The 20,177-nt window shown below is 37.9% G+C and overlaps 1 protein-coding gene across 1 annotated transcript; it reads left to right on the top strand.

Annotated features, from left to right (window-relative positions):
• The first annotated feature begins 183 nt into the window (after positions 1 to 183).
• LOC110115165 (sucrose transport protein SUT4) lies at positions 184 to 19,629 on the top strand. The gene is made up of 14 exons (XM_020848310.2): positions 184 to 713; positions 2,001 to 2,066; positions 2,680 to 2,778; positions 2,880 to 2,944; positions 3,024 to 3,108; positions 3,177 to 3,210; positions 3,321 to 3,420; positions 9,633 to 9,708; positions 15,969 to 16,412; positions 16,588 to 16,731; positions 16,814 to 17,047; positions 17,136 to 17,199; positions 17,283 to 17,326; positions 19,214 to 19,629. The coding sequence occupies exons 1-14, from the start codon at positions 423 to 425 to the stop codon at positions 19,382 to 19,384; spliced, it is 1,917 nt and encodes a 638-aa protein (XP_020703969.1). The 5' UTR covers positions 184 to 422; the 3' UTR covers positions 19,385 to 19,629.
• The last annotated feature ends 548 nt before the right edge of the window (positions 19,630 to 20,177 follow it).

The raw sequence follows: 20,177 nt of genomic DNA, 5'->3' as shown, positions 1-20,177 counted from the left end.
TTAAATTACACAAAATTAGAAATATTATTAATCTATTTAGAATAAAGCATATTTTTTTTGCACATATGCTTTTATATTATTTAAGTATTAAAATGATATATAATCAAATATAAATTTTAAATTTTAAAATTTATCTTTAAATAAGACAGGTTACTGGTCAAATTTAAATAAGTCAAAGTGAATTTTCTCGGGTCGCTGCTCCCTTCCCTCCGAGCTACAAAATTTGCGACCAACGGCGAAAATTGACTCTCGAACGAAGAAGAACCTCATCACCTCTATCCTCACCTCTCCCTTTTCCGATCAGCAGCTCGGGAAATCATAGCCGCCCTATATCCATCAAAACTTTACCGTTTTGATTTACTCCCGATTCGTTGCTGCATCCTCTTCGGTGCTTCAGATCTGGATAACGAATACACGGAGGAATGGATGGCGCGGTCTCCATCCGCGTACCGTACCGCCACCTGAATGAGGCGGAGCTGGAGCTTGTTGAACTTGTTGGAGAGATCGAGGACAGGAACACCGGCGGGGCCCCGACGAGGCTCCCGGTGTCTGATTCGTCACCGTCTTCGTCCACGCATTTCGATTATTCTGCTTCGCAGTCCGGCGGGAGGCAGGGAAGCAGCTTGAAGACGCTAATTTTTGGATCGATGGTCGGCGCTGGAGTCCAGTTCGGTTGGGCGCTGCAGTTATCGCTATTGACTCCCTACATTCAGGTAATTTCTTGTTATCTTGATCCAGTTTTGCAAGTTTCGTCTTTTTTTCGATTGGAAGAGTTTGGGATTCAACTGTTTCGGAAAATGCATCAGTACGTTTAAGATTACGGTATGATTTAGAGGGTTGTTTGGCTATATGAAGGATTTAGTGTAACCATATTTAAGGTTTATTTGGTTGCAAATAGGATCGAATCCAAGTAGAATTTAGTAAATACTGTAAATCCAGATTTAGTAAGTTTTGAGGCATTAAATCCTAAATAGTATAGCAAACAACCCCTTGATAACGGAGAAATCCAGAAGAGTAAATTAAGATATATTAGTAGAAGGTAAATCAAAGAAGTTGTATTTGATATTCTCCTGTGTGATCGGTGTTCGTAGAATTTGATGTTACTTTGCTTTTGTTAAGCGACTATATGCTGCTAATGAACCAGAAGTGTATGGAAATAAGTTTGGTTGTGATTGATTAGGTGCATTTATACCTTTAGTCATGAACCTATAAATATAGCAATGAATGATAAGGAATACTATTCTTTTAAGGTTTGTCGAACATTCTCTTACAAATATCTCGAAACTGATCTCATTATAGAGCCTTGATGAGATTTTATACTGATGAAGTGTTGCTCTTTATGTGAATGTCTTTCTGTTTACCGTCGCTGATTGCTTGAGTTAATTTTTATACATTTTCTTGGAGAGTTTTAAGATAAATTTTACAGCCCATTTATTTTTAGCTGGTTGTGAACATGTGGTAGAATCCTCTTGCAATAATAAGTTTGAAGCATAACGTGATTTTTTATGGGATTTTAAGGAGGTTTATGCAAAAAATGTTATTGAAGATTTTTCATGGGCAAGGATAAATATCTGTTAACATTGCTACAAAGTGTTATTTGTATTTCTTAGACAAGCTTAGGCTAAGAATTTTGTGATCAACTGTTTTCGGCTATACAATAGAATGTAGAGGAAAATTGTTTTTTGTTGTGTTTTTGATACCTAAGAAAAGTGAGCATACACTCATGCAGCCTGTACTTATCGTATGTGGTAGTTTGAGTTTTTCTTTTTTCCTTCTACTTTGCTCATTGATGTACATTTAAACCTAAGACCCCAATTTTATGTCAATATAGTCTTTTAGTTGCTAATAATTTTATATTTCAAGGCTCTCTCGAGCACTGCTTTTCCCTATAACCTACTTTGATGTCTGCAAAGCGCATTAATCTTCTACTTTGACATTTCTTATATGATATATCACCTCATCAAGAGGAAAAGTGAACATAATTTTAATTTGTTTTGCAGACTCTTGGAATAGAGCATGCATTTTCTTCCTTCATTTGGCTTTGTGGACCAATCACCGGCTTCATTGTAAGAATTCCTTTTATTTTCATTTATTTTGTAGTTTTGCTAACTTTTATTTTTTAAAGTCTAATATTTAAATATGTTTGACCATATAAGATACCCGTTCTTATAGTTCCATGGCAGAGCTCCATTAAATTCTCTCTTTTACTTTTTGAAGTGATAATTTGACGACTAATTCTAGAAAATGTGTTTGGTAATCAACCCCACCAAGTTTTCAATCCTCTTCTTATGACTAAGAGAATGCATTTTTTGTGTTTGTATAGTTCTCATTGTTTTCAATTTGTATGCAAGCATGTCATCTATTAGAAAGGAGAGTAAAAAACATCTTTAAAAGAATAGACAAAGTATAGGCCAAACAGCATGTTCATCTGATGTTGTACTTTAAGCATCCATTTGTTCAAGTTGTATCAAGAAACCCTTAATTACTAATGGTTCCTATTCCATTCTTTTTTGTACTAGCATTGATAAATTACTCTTGAATTTCGAGCAATTTTTCATTGTATTTTTTTTTGTCGATGCTTATGACAGTTTAGTGTTTACTATTACTTAAAAACAATAAGCTACACGGCTTCTGTGGTAACTCTTATTGTCAACTGTGTAATCTAGTTCTATTCCACAGGTCCAACCATGCGTCGGTGTATGGAGTGACAAGTGCAATTCTAAATATGGAAGAAGGCGACCTTTTATTGTTGTAGGGTGCATGATGATAACTCTTGCTGTGAGCACAATTATTTGCTTATAGAAGCTTTTGCTCTAATTTTTTTTTTTTGTTATGTACTATCATTAGTCTGAACATATGCAGGCTTTGGTATTTTTTAGGTTTTATTTATTGGTTTTGCTGCAGACATTGGATACCTCTTAGGAGATACACAAGAAAATTGCGAGTAATTTTTCAATTATCTTCTTCCTTTTTATGATTGATTAGAATTATTTATTCCATAATCTAAGCTTTTATACGACCAGCAAATATAAAGGTCCTCGATGGCGTGCATCAGCTGTGTTCATTTTTGGATTTTGGATGCTTGATCTTGCAAATAATACAGTACAGGTACACTTCTGAATTCCAAAATAACTAAAGTTTCATGTATTCTTAATGTCATTTATCATATGCTATAGGGTCCTGCACGTGCGCTGTTGGCTGATCTTTCAGGTGATCTTTCTCATTCGTTGGTTAGTTCAGATTAAATTGACCTTGAGATAAATTTTAATTGTGATCTCCAAAAAATTTACTATTTGTATTGAATGTATGTCTTGTTATAGGTCCTGAGCAGCGCAGCTTAGCAAATGCAATATTTTGCTCTTGGATGGCTGTGGGAAATATACTAGGATTTTCATCTGGTGCTAGTGGGAATTGGCACAGGTACACAAGATTATCAACTTATAGTTTTCTAAAGACTCTTATATGAGATTATTTGGTGTGGCTGGCCGCCTATGGGTAGTATGGAAATGCTAGCTGGCACACCCCTCAAGGTCATGCGGCTTTGTCTCCACCATTAAAAATTGGGTTCCCAAGTACACCTGTCTTATTACGGCCTATTAACTAGTTGGTGTGGTCGATGCAACCAGTTAGAGGTGATGTGTGATGGTAGGATAGATCCTCCACAGCCATGTCAAATCATGTCAATGTCTAATGATAATGGTTATTTGAAAACTTGAAATATAATGAAGTAAATCATGTTTTCTGCTTTTTCCTAGTGGTTGATTTACTTAGATGCATTTACTATCTTTTTATTAGGACATAAATTTGCAACTATGAAAGAGTGAAAACTGAGCTTATCTTGGTTTGCAGCTGCTTTGGTCTCATAAGTTTAATAATCATAAGTGTCAAGCCCATGCTACTCAAGAATTCTGTAGAAAAATGTAAACAAAATAAAAATATATTCTTAATAAGGTCTTGTACAAAAGAAAAATATAATAATGACATCAAACAATCTTGAAGTGCTCTTCATAAGTTGTTAGACTTGTAGATTAGGAGAATTCAAAACTATACCATGCATCATATTTTAAATGTCAGAGCTATGATAATTTCTACATGATCTGCATTTATCTCCTTCAGTATAATTTTCAATTTGGATGGAGTAGAGACTTGATTGAACAAGTAATAATAATATCTGTCATTTTTAGGAGAAATCCACTAATTTTACAAAAATATGATTTCGATTTTTGAGATTTCTTAATTTCACAGGTTTAGATGCATATTTTTGCAAAAAAATTATGATAATAAAGCATCTTTAATTTTGATGTAGCACCTAAAAATATGTTCATTGCCAAATATCTGAAATGCATTGTTATCTCCAATTCCGTTCTTCTTTTATGTTGCCTTATTGACATGCACAATTTATTTTTTCCAAACTTAACACTTGCATACATCCATTTGCGAGCCACTTTTGCTTCATCTAACATGTCAACATAGACCACAGCTATGTTGACATCTTCATTTGCGATATTACCTCTCTCATCCTCCTTGAGACTACACCTCTTGGACTACAAACACAAAATAAGGCAATGTTACACGTGAAGCTATCAAGCGTCTTGTCTTGCTACATATTGTTTCTTGCATCGAGCCCTTCAAAATCATTCATTTTGATTATTCTTGCTTAGAAAGATTGTTGTGTTAAAAAATCTTACACGAGTCACTAGGTCCAATCATAACTCATAATCTAGGTGGTACATGACCCCTACGCGGTTAGTATCTACCACCAACATCAATTGATAGTCTGACACCTCTATCTAAGGAGCCACAATTATTTAATGAATTTTAAACATGTGTTGTAGTCCACAATAATTAGAACAATAATAGAGCATCATATGTGTAATCTGAGCATTGCTAGATCTTATTAATCCATAAGTCTATGACCTTGAGAGCTTTTCTTCAGGAGCTAACAAATGCATGCTTTTTGAATTTAATTCCCTGTTGCAAATCTTAAGATAGAGTGTTGATGTGACAAAAAAGATAATTATTTACCGTGCACTTGATGAGGACATCATTCAGAGATTCGGACATGTGTACCGACGATGAAATCGTAGATTAACGGCTACGATTAAGCACCTTTATTTTTTGATGCATTTATATTTTATGTTATGTTTGTTTGCTAGTTCCGTTTGTACCCTTTTATTTGAGTCTATGGGAGTTGTAGCCCAAGGGGCATTTATGTCTTTTCTTTATTTTTATTTCATGCCTATATATTGAGGCCCCATCTATTGTAAGAAGAGGATGATTTGATAATGAAATTTTATGTGTTTTTCTTCTTCTTCTTCTTGTGAGTGCACTACACAGAAGGGAGAGAGAGCTCAAAATGAGCAAGTGCAATACCCACCAGTCATTGGAAGAGTCTGCGGCTCGTGGTTTCTTTTATTTTCTTGTATTCTTCTCCTCCTTTCCCCCACCCCACCCACCTAATCCCTTAGCCGCCACCATAGCTGTCAATGGCGCAAAATAGCGCGCGCCATGGCGCACGGCGCGGCGCACCTACGGCGCCATGTTCATGGCGAGGCGCATGTGTTTAAAATAGCGCGCGCTATTTGCGCCAACCCCCACCCGCCGGCTTATTCCCTCTCCCCGCCCCAACCCGGCGCCAATCTCTCCCTCTTCCCCTTGCCGCCGGCCACCTCATCACTCCCCATCATTATGATGATTCCAATCATCATAATGACTCCCTAGATTAGCTCAGACAAGAAAAGGAAACATTTGAATTCATTTAAAATTCAAATTTGAATTTCAAATAATTTTCATATTTGAAAAGTCCAAATAAGGAAAGTATATAATCATGAGTCCAATCTGAAATTAAATTAGATTGGATTTAATATTAGCTTTTCTAATTCTCAAGACTTGTTTGGAAGCTAATAATTCCTCCCCCCAATCCCCTAAACCTTGGAATTGGTACTACTGAAGATGGGCTTCCCTCTACGATTCCGATCGTGGGTGCTAAATTGTGTAACTGCTCCCCGTTTCACCATCTTGGTAAACGGCATGCTGACGGAAGGGATTTCGGCTGACTGTGGGTTCCGACAGGGATGCCCGCTTTCTCCCTATTTGTTCATTCTTTGCTCGGAGCTCCTGTCACTACACTTCCAACAAAATTACCGGGACCTGGGTGTGCAAATCCGGGAGGGGGGACCCCTCGTGTCCCACCTCTTTTATGCTGATGATGTGTTATTTTTTGCAGGTGCTACTATCCCCAATGTGAGGAAGGTTTTAACCATATTGGAAGACTACTGCGGTTGGACGGGACAGCGAATCAATAGGAACAAGTCGGCTATTCTTTTCAGCAAACGTGTGCAATCTTCCACCAAACACCGCTTAGCCAGACTCGCTGGATGCCGCAAGGTGGAGGAGATGGATTACCTTGGAATCAAATTTGTTATGCGTCGCTTGACGAAGGCGGACTTTGGACCTTTACTGCTGAAACTGCACAATTATACACTGGCGTGGGGGACACGACATTTATCGCTCGCTGGCAGAATCACTATGCTCAATTCGGTGCTGCTCTCGCTATCGACATTTGCGGTGACTCATATGCTTGTTCCTCGGGGGGTTCTTGCTGAATTGGAGAGAATATGCCGTCGCTTTCTTTGGGAGCATGATCCAAGTCATAAGAGCCTGCACTATGCGGCTTGGGGCAACCTTACCAAGCCGAAGCATTTGGGCGGTCTCGGCTTCCATGCCAGTCGGAACTGGATTGGCCCGTTGCGAGCACGTATTGCCTGGGATTTTTTATGTAAGCCATTAGGCCTCTTCCAAAGATGTATGAGACATAGATACGGGGCTTGGCCTTGGGGACAGGATCGGAACAGGGAGGATTCGTGTGGCTGGAAAATCATATGCAACGGGGCTGATAGCTTGTCTAATTGTGTCCGCTGGAAGGTGGCAAACGGCGAGGAGATTGATGTGGTTAATCATGTGTGGATATTGGACATCCCCATCTCGTTGTGGCCTACTTACTGCAACATTGAGGACATTGATGGCTGCTCGGTGGAGGATTTTATCAATCCCGGAATGGGGTGGAACCGCCCAAAGCTGCTACAATGCTTTGGAACTTCCCTTGTGGACAGAATCTGTGAGGTGCGGATCTGGGCGAATACTGAGCGTGATTCGTTGGAACTTATTAAATGCCCGTTAGGAACGTCTGTGTCGTCAATTTGCTATAACTCGCAGTTCCATGGGGAGAACGATCCTGCGTATGTTTTCTTCAAAATTGGACTGCGATCTCGGGAACGCATCTTCTGGTGGCGGGTTTCCAAGGATCTGCTACCCACCTTCTCGTGGCTGCATCGACGGGGGTTGGGGGCTGCGACGTCTTGCCCGATCGGATGTAATCAGCTGGAGGATCTGGATCATATCACCACTCAATACCAACAGCTCAAGAACATTTTGCTACGATTGGATGCTTGGGGGTTCCCTACTCCTAGCTTTTCTTCCCTCGAGGAGCTCATGCGGAGTTTGAAGGTTGGATCGCGGTGGGCAAAGCTTTATTGTGCGGCGGTCTATCACAGCTGGAGCAATCGAAATGCAATCCAGCATGGCAAGACCGTGATCCCCTGTACCACGTTGGCTGCTAGAGTTCTCGGTTCCGCACCACAATGTTTTTTTCCTCTATACCGGGAGCAACGGGTCACTCGCCAATCCTCTGGATTGTTACACTCTCTTTCTTGGTGTCCCCTCCTACTGGTTGGCTGAAAATCAATGTTGACGGTGCTCTGCGTAGGAACAATGCTGGGGGGATCGGAATTGTCATCCGGGATGATCATGGAAGACTTATTGTGGCGGCAGGATGGACTATTACCCACTGGGACAGCACCCAAGTGGAGATCATGGCTGTATATTTTATCGAGAAGTTGCTTTTGCAATGGATGTATGATGTGGAGGGTGTCATTGGGAGGGGGATAACGAGAGCGTGATGGAGTTCATGCACAAGTGCCAGCAACGAGAGCAATGGGGACACCGGCCTGAGGAGGGAGACAAGCTAAACTGGCTAAAGGAATTTCAAAGGTTCTCTTTGTTCACACTTACCGTGAACACAACATGGCGGCTCATTTTTGCGCTCAAAGAGCGATTGAGGATAGTTTTGTTTGGGATATTGGTGATATACAAAATATATGTATTCCTCAAGAGTTTTTTTCCATCCTTGAGGATGATAGTTTTGGGTGCGACCCGGGTTAAGGGTCCTTTGTTTTTCTTCCTTTTTGGTTTTTGTAAGAATTTTGTAATGGCCACTTTTAGATGAATGCAAAAGCAATGTTCAACCCAATCCCCTCCTCCCCCTCATTAAGCCACCAGCCCCATGATGGGCTCCTCCCATTCAATTCTCATTTAACCCCTAAGCCTTATTTGAAATTTGAATTTAATTTCAAAATATTTCCCTCTAAATTCACTTAAACTGAAATTAAATTCAAATTACCTATTTCCAAACTCCTCCCCTTTCAAACCCTAGCCACCTCCCCACTTCCTCAAGCCGTCCCACCCCTCTCCCTCCTACTCAAGCCGTCGGCCCCTCTCTCCATCACCACTTTCTCTCCTACTTCCACCTCCTTGTGTTCTCTCCTCTCTCTTGTCAATGGAGCATGATTGATCCTGAAATCGACCACGAATTCATATTCGACGAGGAAGGAAGGATGAATATCCTTGGATCCCCATACTTTGACATTTTCTTTGGCAACGACGAAACTATTGAAGGGTACATCGACCACATCCTGTACCAATTGACATTGTCGATTGAAGAGCATCTTCGACCAAGTCGTTGGATCATCGTCGGCCACCCACCGCCTCCTCAACCACCGGCTACCGCTTCGTCAACGAAGGTCCTCGGCGCCGTCTACCTAGTGGTAATATCCTTCTTCGTATGGTTCATCTTTCTCCGCTAAAGCCTACGAGTGGTTGAGTGAGAAGGTACTCAAGGTGAACCTCTCGTTATTAAGTGTTGGATTATGTAATGAGCTTGTAACATTTACTTTTATCTTTGAATTTTGATTGAATTGTTTGGTTAATCTCAAGAGCACTCCTTTGCCTAAGCAAACCGACTAGCTTGAATTCTATGATCTTTCTTTGTTGCAAGCAATAATTTTACATTAGCGAGATTTAGATCAATCGATTTTTAATTTCTCAAGTAACTCCTAGTGGTATCACATCAGCACTCCTTTTTCTAATATTTTTACATGTATTCTAAGCTTGTTTAGGTTTTCCTTAGCATTATGTAGATTAACTTCTTGTTTTAAGAAACCAGAATGTAGATGAGGCCATCAGTGGCCCTATGAGTTTCATTGTTTGCTTTTTGGCACTTCATGTCGTTTATTTGCCCCCTTAATTCTCTTTTATATATATTCAAGTCCTTAAATTTTTGTTTTGGTGCGCCCAAGTCAAGAATTCACCAATGGCTGTAAAATTGACTACAATGATGATAATCTCCCATGACATCTCACAAAGACAGCTCCAATGTTGTCGTGTTCAATGTTTAAAATTACCTATTTGCCATGCAGTAAAATGCAGCATTTTTATTGCAATAGTTCTTTCCTTTTTAGTATTTTAAGAACGTACTTTGTCATCCAAAATATAATCTTATTCCTTCTTTTAAGCAGGTTGTTCCCTTTTTTGGCTAGTAGAGCTTGCTGTGAGGCATGTGTGAACTTGAAGGCAGCTTTCTTAGTTGCTGTGGTGAGTGGTGGTTTTCATATTGGCATACGTTTTTTTTGTCTCTGCTTGGTATATCCATATGTTGAGTTGTTTTCCGTGCTCATCAATTTATTTTAAAAGTATGAAGGACATGAAATCATTGTGGTAAATTCATTAATATAGATGAATTGTTCTTTCATTCGTTTTTGCTGCAAACAAGAATTTTTTCTATTTGTTGTGAAATTATCTCTTGTAGTCATAGATAGGTGCTTCCTACCACTTGAAAGATGAAGAAAAACTTCAATAGATCTATCCTTTGGCAGTTATCTGCCAATAAATTTCATTTGATGAGCGAGTTTGTAGTTAAATTTTTGTAATAGCTAGCAGGAGTGAGTTTTTTTCTTTAATATTAACATTTTACTAGAGTTTTTGAACTAAGGAATTCCTCTATTTTGTGTGGTTGTGGCATCCTTAATTTATAACTTTGTCAAACCTTGCTTAAATGTAGTGTAGAATTAAGATCATGGAAACAACCATATTGTTACAATCTGATCCGATATAATCCGAAACTATGACAAGACTGATCATAAGATCTAATTGGAGAAGTATTAAAATAAAACTGTTAACTAAAAAAAGAAAAAAAAATTTGAACGCATGAAAAGCAATTGCCTCCGTCGGCCCCACCTCGCCAAACGACACACTGTTTCGTTCTGGTACGCTCGCTCTCTCGCTTCTACTCCGTCGTTCCTGTTCGACTTCGTTGCTTCGCAGGAGGAGTCTAGGGTTCGCCTTTCATCTTCTCTTTTCGTCATTGATGTTCGGTTTCGTTGCTTCGCAAGAGGAGAAGAGATTGCACGCGTAGCTTCTTCCGCTCCTTCGTTGTTGTCCGACTCCGTCACTTCGCGGGAGGTATAGAGGTTGCATGCGACGCTCCTTCGGCTCCTCCCCTTGATGTTCGACTTCGGCTCGCTCGTTGTTGTTCGACTTCGGCTCCCTCTTTGATGTCCGACTTCGTCTCTTCGCAGGAGGGGTAGAGATCGCACGTCCCTTCTGCGGCTCCCTTGTTGTCCGACTTCGACGCCTCACAGGTATAGAGATCACACGAGTCGCTCTCGGGCTCCTTTGTTGATGTCTGATTTCCTTGCTTCATGAGGCACAAGCACCTTAACTTCTTCGACTCCTTTATTACTATTCGATTTCACTCAAACCCCGATGCAAGTCGTCGGGTGCTAATAGTGATTTCAACTATCGTCTAAATAATTCAATTTTGACTGTAACTATCACACACGACTGGCTCCACATCAGACGAAATCCCTCACCGACATACTCGACACAACCGACACCGGTCCCACCTCCGTAGTCTACGAAATTCTCCCAAATGTCTGGAGAATCAAAGTTCCAGTGGAAAGAAGGGATATCGAGCAAACTACCAAATGTGTGTAGGCTCCAAATCTTCAACCACAAAGGAGAACTTCAAATCCACCAACGTCAGTGAAGTTAGCATTGGGAAGCGCATTTCTCATAAAAAATGTTTTTAATTCGAAGACCCCACGCAGTCGATCTTAGATCATGGTAGGATGATTTAAATTCGAAGGTCCTACGCCGTTGACCTTAGGTTCGGGTAGAAAGAAATTTCGGCAAATGCCGCCCCGATTTCTCCCTCGATGGGGAGGTGACGCCGGGAGGTTGCCGAAATTTTCTCGAAAATATTACTCATACAAATTGGAGAGCATTCAATTGAATAAGTAAATGATAATTTACAACTTCTTAATTAAATTTAATTGAGCAGTTAAAAGGAGCCTAATGAGTAAATCATTTAAACTTGATAATCCATGAAGTAAATTTGCTCGTTGCATTTAGTTAATAATTATCAAACAATCAATTTAATAATATCAGTTTTAAAATACATTTTTTATTCATGTTGGGCATTTAATTTTAAATAAAACTTAATTTTAACTTACAAATCATTTAATTCATAATTAATTAGTGCAATTAAATCAAATAAAATCCAGAACATGTTCACACTAAATGAGCTATGTACAACTTTCACAATAACTCTCAAAACATTCTCCAATACTCAAAACAAATCAAATCAAATCCTAAAACTCTCAAACTCTCCAATAACAATACAAACAACTCAATACACTCAAACTGAACTCCTCTGCATGCTCTCCAAAGCTCCCATGTATGAGCTCCTAAAGCTACTTGTGGGCTCTATCCTCTGCAATTACAAGCCCCGGTTACTGTAACTACTGACTACGAACACCTGCAAACAAATAAATGAAGAGTCAGTACATCATAAATAAATTGAATGAATGATGATAAATCTAAGCTATTGCAGGTAAAACAAAGTACTGGAAAGCAAGAAAAACTAAGTACTAAAAAACTAGTATAGTAACAGTGCTAGAAAACGAGTAGAATAGTGGACTACTGTAGTAGGAAAAAGTCTACGAACACAGAACAACTAAAACACTAACGCAAGTGTCAAACATCTCAAAACACTAATGTCAACTCAACAAACACAATCAAATTCAAAATCTTTGGGCAGTCTTATTTATAAGAATTAGGTTGTAAGACCCATCCTCTGACAACTTCTAATAGAAGTCGTAAGTCCGACCTCTGAGGGAAATAACTAAGTGATAATACAACCCTAGACCCCTCATTCGGGCATCCTAGTCTATAGGGCTTGGTTATAAGACCCAGCCCCTTAGCTTACAGGGCTAGGTCGTAAGATCCATCGTTAGGCAACTTTTAAGAAAGCAATAAGAACTACCCAACTAAAATCTTTAGGCTACTCTTAGTAGAGGTTATAAGTCCCATTAACTTAGGCTACTTTCTAATGAAAACCATAAGCCCCTACCCAATCTAATCACATGGACAACTCTTATTAAAAAATTAAGGCAAAAGCTTCAAGAGAGAATTTCATCTTTAAATAATGCTTTGAAATACAATAATTATGATTCCTATATTGAAAACATGTGGAATTTCTATCGTAGGATCTCCTACCCAAATAATTAAAGCCTTCGGGCATCTTAGCTAGGGGTGTAAGTCAGCCGAGCCGGCTCGAGCTCTACTCGTTTATGGGCTCGCGAGCTGAGCTTATCGAGCTCGAGTTCAAGCTCATTTCGTAAACGAGCTCGAGTTCGAGCTTGAGCCGGCTCGAAAATAGTACTTTGAGCCAATTTTTTTATTATATTTATAAGTAATAAATTAAGTTTTTAAAAAATATGTTTGATGTCAGTATTTTTCTACCAAAATGGCAACTTAATATAAAAATTCAAAAGTCTTCTCTCAAATATCTATTTTAATAAATGCTAACAAATGTTGGCAGTTTTTTTTCCTAACAAATAATATAATAAGAAGCATTATACTGCCGTAGCAGTTTTTTTTTCTCCCAAAGCGGTTTTTTTTTTTTTGGAATGTCGTAGCTGTTTATTAGCATTGGTAAAATTGGGCGAGAAAACAAAAGGTCGGGCGGGAAAGCTAGACGAGAAGCTCGATGACTCGTTACAGTATCGCGAGTCGAGCTTGAGCTCGACTTTTGAGCTTGACTTGAGTTCAAGCTCGATATTGGACTCACAAGTCGAGCTCGAACACCCCCTGACTCGAGCTCGACTCGACTCGTTTGCACCCCTAATCCTAACCATAGGGTTAGGTTGTAAGACCCACTAGCGGGCTACTTCTAAGTGAAGTCGTAAGTCCCACGTTTTAGAAAAATTGTTAAATAAATAGCGATGATCCTAAATTCCAAACAATCAAATTTAAACCTATGGGCATCTTAGTCTATAAAGATTAAGTTGTAAGACCCGCTTTTAAGGCAACTTCCTAAGGGAAATAATAAGTCCTATCCAAATAATTAAAACCTACAAGCAACCTCACTGTAGAGTTAGGTTGTAAGACCCATCTTTGGGCAACTCATAAATAGAGCAGTAAGCCTTATTTCAAATCAAATGCCTGGGTTACTTTATACGGAAGCCGTAAATCTCAACCTAAATCTAAATACCTGGGCTACTTCCTAAAGAAGCCATAAGACCAGCTTCAAACCAAACTCATGGGTTACTTCTAAACGAAGTTATAAATTTCAAACTAAATTAATTTGGGGTATTCTAATAGATGTAAAACCCAAAACACCCAATAAAATTAAAATACACATCTAACCACTTCAGTCTACTCCGAATCTCTGAGAGGAGGCAACCCATGGCTACTAATCAGATTCCATGGACACTATGAGCAATCATTGTTAGTGTTGGTAGACTAAAATCTACGGTATACCCGGGACGATGGAACCATGGTATCTTGATCGGGTTTACCTCCATTTTCTACACTATTGAGACTAAAAATATCTAAAATCTATTCATCCTTAATCGAGAGTTCTCTCTTATGTGTTTACGCTCATGGGAAGTAAGGACCCCAGATCTTTAAACCCTGACACTACTCTCAGGGCAAATCTGGTTGACTACAATCTAACTTAAGGGGAATAGAATCCTATGGCTGCAAAGCGGGATTCGTGCCGTTTTTCTTGAGCCAACAAAAACTTTCAATTTATATATTACACAGAGTCAACTTTCAATTTATATATTACACAGAGTCACTATTGAATGCAATATAAAATAGAAGACTATTGAATCTCAACATGATTTTCTATATATCATCCACAAACATATAATATGAAGGTTATATATAACAGCGCTTGGTAACAGAGAGCATAATAAAAATAAAAGTCAAGTATGCAAAAATCAAAATTAACCAAAACATACCTACAACACATATCATAGCCTATTATCCAAACTACAACTCGCTCCTTACCCTTCCCCGAGCCTGAAAATAAAAGCAAAAACATGGATGAGCTAATACGGCTCAGTAGGCTATCGTAGCCTAAAATAAAAATCAATAACTAAAACTAAAATAACTGAAACTGATCTGATTCGTATAATAAAATTGAATACAATTAAATAAATACAAAACTAACTGAATTATAAATAAACAATTCATAATTATTATCAGAATAACTTTTAAGCTCAAATTTTCATATATCTTCGTGACCAAAATCCCACCTCGGTCGCCCACTAGCGCTAGCATCACAACACTTCGGTAGTAGAATCCCACCTTGGTAGCCCATTGGCGCCGACATAACAGAATTTCACAGCAGTGGTTCACTGGAGTTGACATCTCATCACAACACTTTACAACATATTTTTCAATGCATTTCATCAATTAAAGCATAATTGGACTCGATTCAGAAATTATCAAAATGTCGTAATGGTAGGCAATAAAAATACTACTGAGCAAAAATTCACAATTTTCAAACATAACTAAATTATCAGAGATTGTGTGAAATATCATTATGAAGCTTTAATTAAATTGAAGCACTATTTTTAGATGTCAAAATAAATTTTTGAGTAGTAAAAAATCACAGTTTTTTCAAACCACCCGGTGAAAATTTTTCAAAATATGCTCAAAATGTTCGGATTCACAATCTCTATAACATATAAAAATTTACGCGGTAAAAGTTTTACCAAAACAAAGTTATCCTCATTTTTTTATAACGGAAATACAAATTTGATCGGGAAAATATGAAAAAACATCAAATTATTGATGAAATAGGCAAAACGTAACCTACTATGGAATCGCTCGGGAGATTGGAGATTCTCTATTGAAGCAGCTGAAGAGCAATTTTGATTTTGATTAATCAATTGATTATTTTTAATTAAAAATTAATTAATGAAAGTTAATTAATTGAAATAAATAATTAATTAAAATTAATTAATTAAAAATAACCAATTGATTTAAAACTAATTAATTAAATTTATTTAATCAAAATTAATTGGTCGGTTAAAATTAATCAATTAAAATCAATTGATTAATTAAAATTAATTAATCAAAATTAATTGGTTAATTGAAATTAACTAAAATTAGTTAATCAATTTTAATTAAGTAATCAAATTAGTTGGTTAGTTAAAACTAATTAATCAAAATTAATTAATTAGAATTATTAATTAATTTTCTGAGAACAAAAAATTATATAATTGGTTAATTAAAAAATCGTGAGCAATTTAAAAAATCCGAAAGCAAAATTAAAATTATATAATTGGTTTTGGTGCACCACGTGTTTTATTTCCAAAATTATACTTAATGTCTCCATGATGAGTTTGACATACTTTTCTTTCATATTTTCTCGTATTTCTTTAGGCTGATTATGAAGCGTGAATTTAGGAAGTTTATCAGGGTTTTTTATGTTCAATTTGAGCAATCCGTTTATAATCCTCTAAAAACTTTTAAGTAAACTTTTCTTCTCATGCCAGGCCTTTCTCATGTTTTGTATGCTGATAACGATATATTATGCTAAAGAAGTACCGCTAGAAGTTAGGCCCCTGCAAAGGTTGTCGGACTCATCCCCACTACTGAGTGATAATCAGCAAAATAACCTTGAAGAAGTTCCACCTGGAGCTAGACCTGTACCGATGCTTTCTGATTCTGCCCCTTTACTGAAAGAAACTCAGCAAAATGGCTTCGTATTACCAAATGAAATATTTGAGAGGGCAGAGGTTGATCAAAATTATGAAAACAATGCGGGAGTTCATAAATCTAACTCTGGTGATGTTTCATTATTCGATTCTAGTGCTGAGAAGGATGAATTTGAAGCATTTAAAAATGGGCCGTCAGCAGTCTTAGTTAACATTTTAACAAGTTTGAGGCATTTGCCGCCTGGAATGCATTCAGTGCTCATCGTGATGGCTTTTACCTGGGTGCGTATTTCCCCATTGCATATTTCACTAGGAACTTTCATCATTTTTATGTCTATTAAAAGGCTTATAAAATTCCATTTTCCATCATTTTTTCCGCTGATATTTGACTTACTAGTTTCTCAATTCATATAGTGTATTTTTATGTTGTAACTACTATGAGATCTTATATAAACAGTTGTCATGGTTCCCGTTTTTCCTTTTTGATACTGATTGGATGGGACGTGAAGTCTACCATGGGAATCCAAAGGGGAATGCAAATGAAATGGAAGCTTATCAAAATGGTGTTAGAGAAGGTTCTTTCGGTTTACTATTGAATTCAGTAAGAACCCATGCTTTTACTCTCTCGCTCTCTCTCTCTCTCTCTATAGTGGCGGAATCCTCAAGGTTAAACCTCTAATCAGGTTGTGCTTGGGATGACCTCCCTCCTAATTGAGCCAATGCGTCAGAAAATGGGTGCAAAACTACTTTGGGCTTTGAGCAACTTCATTGTTTTTGTGTGCATGACAGCAACAACAATTGTAAGTTTGTTGTCTTCTAGTGAGCATTCCAAAGGAATTCAGCGTGTAGTTGGAGCGAACCAGGCCATTAAGGTTGCGGCATTAGTCATCTTTTCACTTCTCGGATTTCCTTTAGCTGTAAGCACCAGGCACCACTTCTTTCAACCATGCCCTGTCTGATTTCTTTTCTCCAGATAACTCATTTTCTTGTTTTAACGTGCTGCAGATAACATATAGCGTACCATTTTCTGTTACTGCTGAGTTGACGGCAGATACAGGAGGCGGCCAAGGTTTGTATTGCACCCAATGCCTTTCAATATAAACCTCTTTCAGTTTGGATCTTAATTATGGTATATTAACAATGAATGCTCAGGATTGGCTACTGGCGTTTTAAATCTTGCAATAGTTGTTCCTCAGGTATGCTAACTTTGCCCATTTAAGTTGATTTTTAGAGTATCTGCTAACGTGGCTTAATTTTACACTTATTAATTGAACTTTGCCAACGTGTTCTCAACTTGTGGCTTAATGAACATTTGCTTTTAAGCTGTTCTCTTTCTCAAGCTGATGTGAAAGGTACATGCAAGGATGATTTGGTTAAGGAATTTACACGCTTAATATTTAAAGCACAATAATTATATCTTTATAGTGATTTCGAACGACAACATAAAACACAAAAAGCGGTGACGTAAGCTTAGGCTAAATCACATATGTAGGGGTTAAGACCGTACAACAATCAATTAGTCTAACATTGCATACATGGAAAGTTTCAACAAGAAATCCCTAGACTAACAATGAGATTAGTACTATGAAGGATCCCTCACACAACTCTATAATTTATAGGCTTTAACGGAGGACTAACATGATCCCAGTGAATCAATTAAAATCAACAATTGAAAGTAATGAGGAAAATAAAGAGTTCACCGAAGGTAGCCGGCGCGGATGGATTGGTTGACATCCCACGATTATCCACGATCCGGTTGGGAGGTATTCCTCAATTGACAGTGCCAACGTGAAGATGATGCGTTCAATGTAGCTTTCCACGGAGTCGTCTACGTCCAAACTGAAATCGAAGAATGGAGATCGGAGAATGTCGATCCGGTCGAGAAAATCCTCTACGAACCCATGATCAACATCCCGGTCGACCATGCATGATTGTCTAAGAGAGAATGTAGAGAGTGAGAGGGGAAAGGGATCGGGTAGGTTCAGCCAAGCAAAGGGGAAGAAGGGAAAAGGGTTAAATCTGAAAATAATTTCAGATCAAGTGAGTAATTAGAGAGTAATTTCCTTGAAATTTGAATATGAAACGAGTGGGAATTAGGAGGGAAACTGGGGATGGGATTGAATTAATTAGATCCTTAATTTATGGGACCTAATTAATTAGAGAGAGGAGGGGGAAGGAGCCGGCCAAGGAGAGAGGAGAGAGAGAGGGGTTAGGTATTAAGGAGGTGGGCCCAAGCAATTAAGGGGATTAAAGAGACAAGACAATCAATTTTGAATCCATGGGAGGGTAAGGCCGACGGTTAGGGTTTGGGGTTTGGGTGGCGTTAAACAAAAGCGATCCTAAGTTTTGTTAGGATTAATGTATATCTAGTTGACATGACAAGGAAAAAAAAGGAAATGGACTATGAGTTTGAAACTCCTACATGTCAATAATGTGGCGTGCTTGAGTGTATCGGTGATGATGGGGGGTAAGAGTTGTAATTTGTAAATTGTAAGGTGCTTGCAAGCCAACATTTATAAATTGGATTATTGGACTAGAATTTGGTTTTTTTAAATTGTTGTTAGGATCATAAAGAAAACTCATCTGGTCAAGGGCATATTTGTTGCATAGCAAGCATCTTGAGCTGACCTAGAAGAATCGAGTTGTACGAAAATTGTGTTATATATGCATAAGTTAGCTAAGCAAAGAGATGTGAGAGGTGAAGATTTAGTTCGAGTGAAATAATTAAGGATGAATATAAAAAATTAATTTTCTTAGAAGATGATATTCAACATAGGTGGATGAGATATTTTCATAAACTTTTAAATAAAGTTTGTGAGAGCTCGATCGATATTACTGATCTTAGCATGCTAAATGAAAATATAGATTTTTGTTTTTATCGTCGTATTAGTAAAATCAAAGTTGGAGCGACTTTAAAGAAAACGAAGTATGAAAGAGAAGTAGGACTTAAAAAATTGAATTTCTATCATTGTTTTCACTTGCTTTCCATCCTTACAATGCTCTTACAACTACTATGAACTTAGACAAATCATGTTTTGGACAGTCTATATATACTTATTCACCAGCGTCTTTTATGTCAACAGATGATCGTCTCCCTTTGTGCTGGGCCTTGGGATGCTTTTTTCGGAGGTGGTAACATCCCTGCCTTCGCTTTGGCTGCCATTTTTTCTCTAGTGTCTGGTTTTGTGGCTATTTTAAAGCTGCCAACAATTTCAAGCTCCAGTACTCCTACAAGCTTCCATGGGTTTGGTTAGTTTCGAACATTCTTAACAATAAAACATTCACATTCTTTCACATCAATTCTTTTTTATTTTGCTTTTATCTTGTATCAGTTATTATTAATGTCCATTTATAGCTTATTTATAGTTTAGACGTACAAGTATATGAGAAATGTAGATTTATTTAGAAATAGTTGTTTTTTGGAGACCTGAGATGTTACTGTAATTATAGATACTTTGTTTCCTTTAGATGATGCAATAAAATAACTTATGCTGTATAATTGAGGAATAAGTAGTCGCAGAATCAAGGTGTTGTTGAGAGGAGAAATTATTCTGTGCGGATGCCGGATGCAGCTCTACATCCGGATGTTGTGGTACCGAGCGGTACCGAGCCGCGGTACAGTAAAAGGATAACGTGGTGCATTTTTATTGGTATTCGGACAGAATTTATTGTCTGCACAAAATTTAATGCAGTTCGATTGGAGTAGCACCACAACATTTTGGAGTTTTGTTGTATTTTGCCGTGAAAAATGGAGTTCTCCATTGGAGATGCCCTAAATTTGTTCTTTTACATACATTCCCACATGGACAAATCCTGTCTTGTTGAACAAGAACATCCAAAGCCCCTTAAATAGGAACTTTTATTCTATCCAATAAACGTACGCAGATGAAGGTTCGGTTTTAGGCAAAAAAGCGCCTGTACGGTACACTGAAAAAAAAAACTCGGTGCAGGCGCTTTTTTGCCTAAAACCGAACCTTCCTCTGCGTACGTTCACTAGATAGAATAAAAGTTCCTTAAATAGAGAGAAAATCACAGCTATTCTGATCA

This window comes from Dendrobium catenatum, unplaced genomic scaffold (assembly GCF_001605985.2).
Source record: "Dendrobium catenatum unplaced genomic scaffold, ASM160598v2 fragScaff_scaffold_1220, whole genome shotgun sequence".
NCBI lineage: Eukaryota > Viridiplantae > Streptophyta > Magnoliopsida > Asparagales > Orchidaceae > Dendrobium > Dendrobium catenatum.
This window is presented reverse-complemented; position numbering and strand designations above follow the sequence as displayed.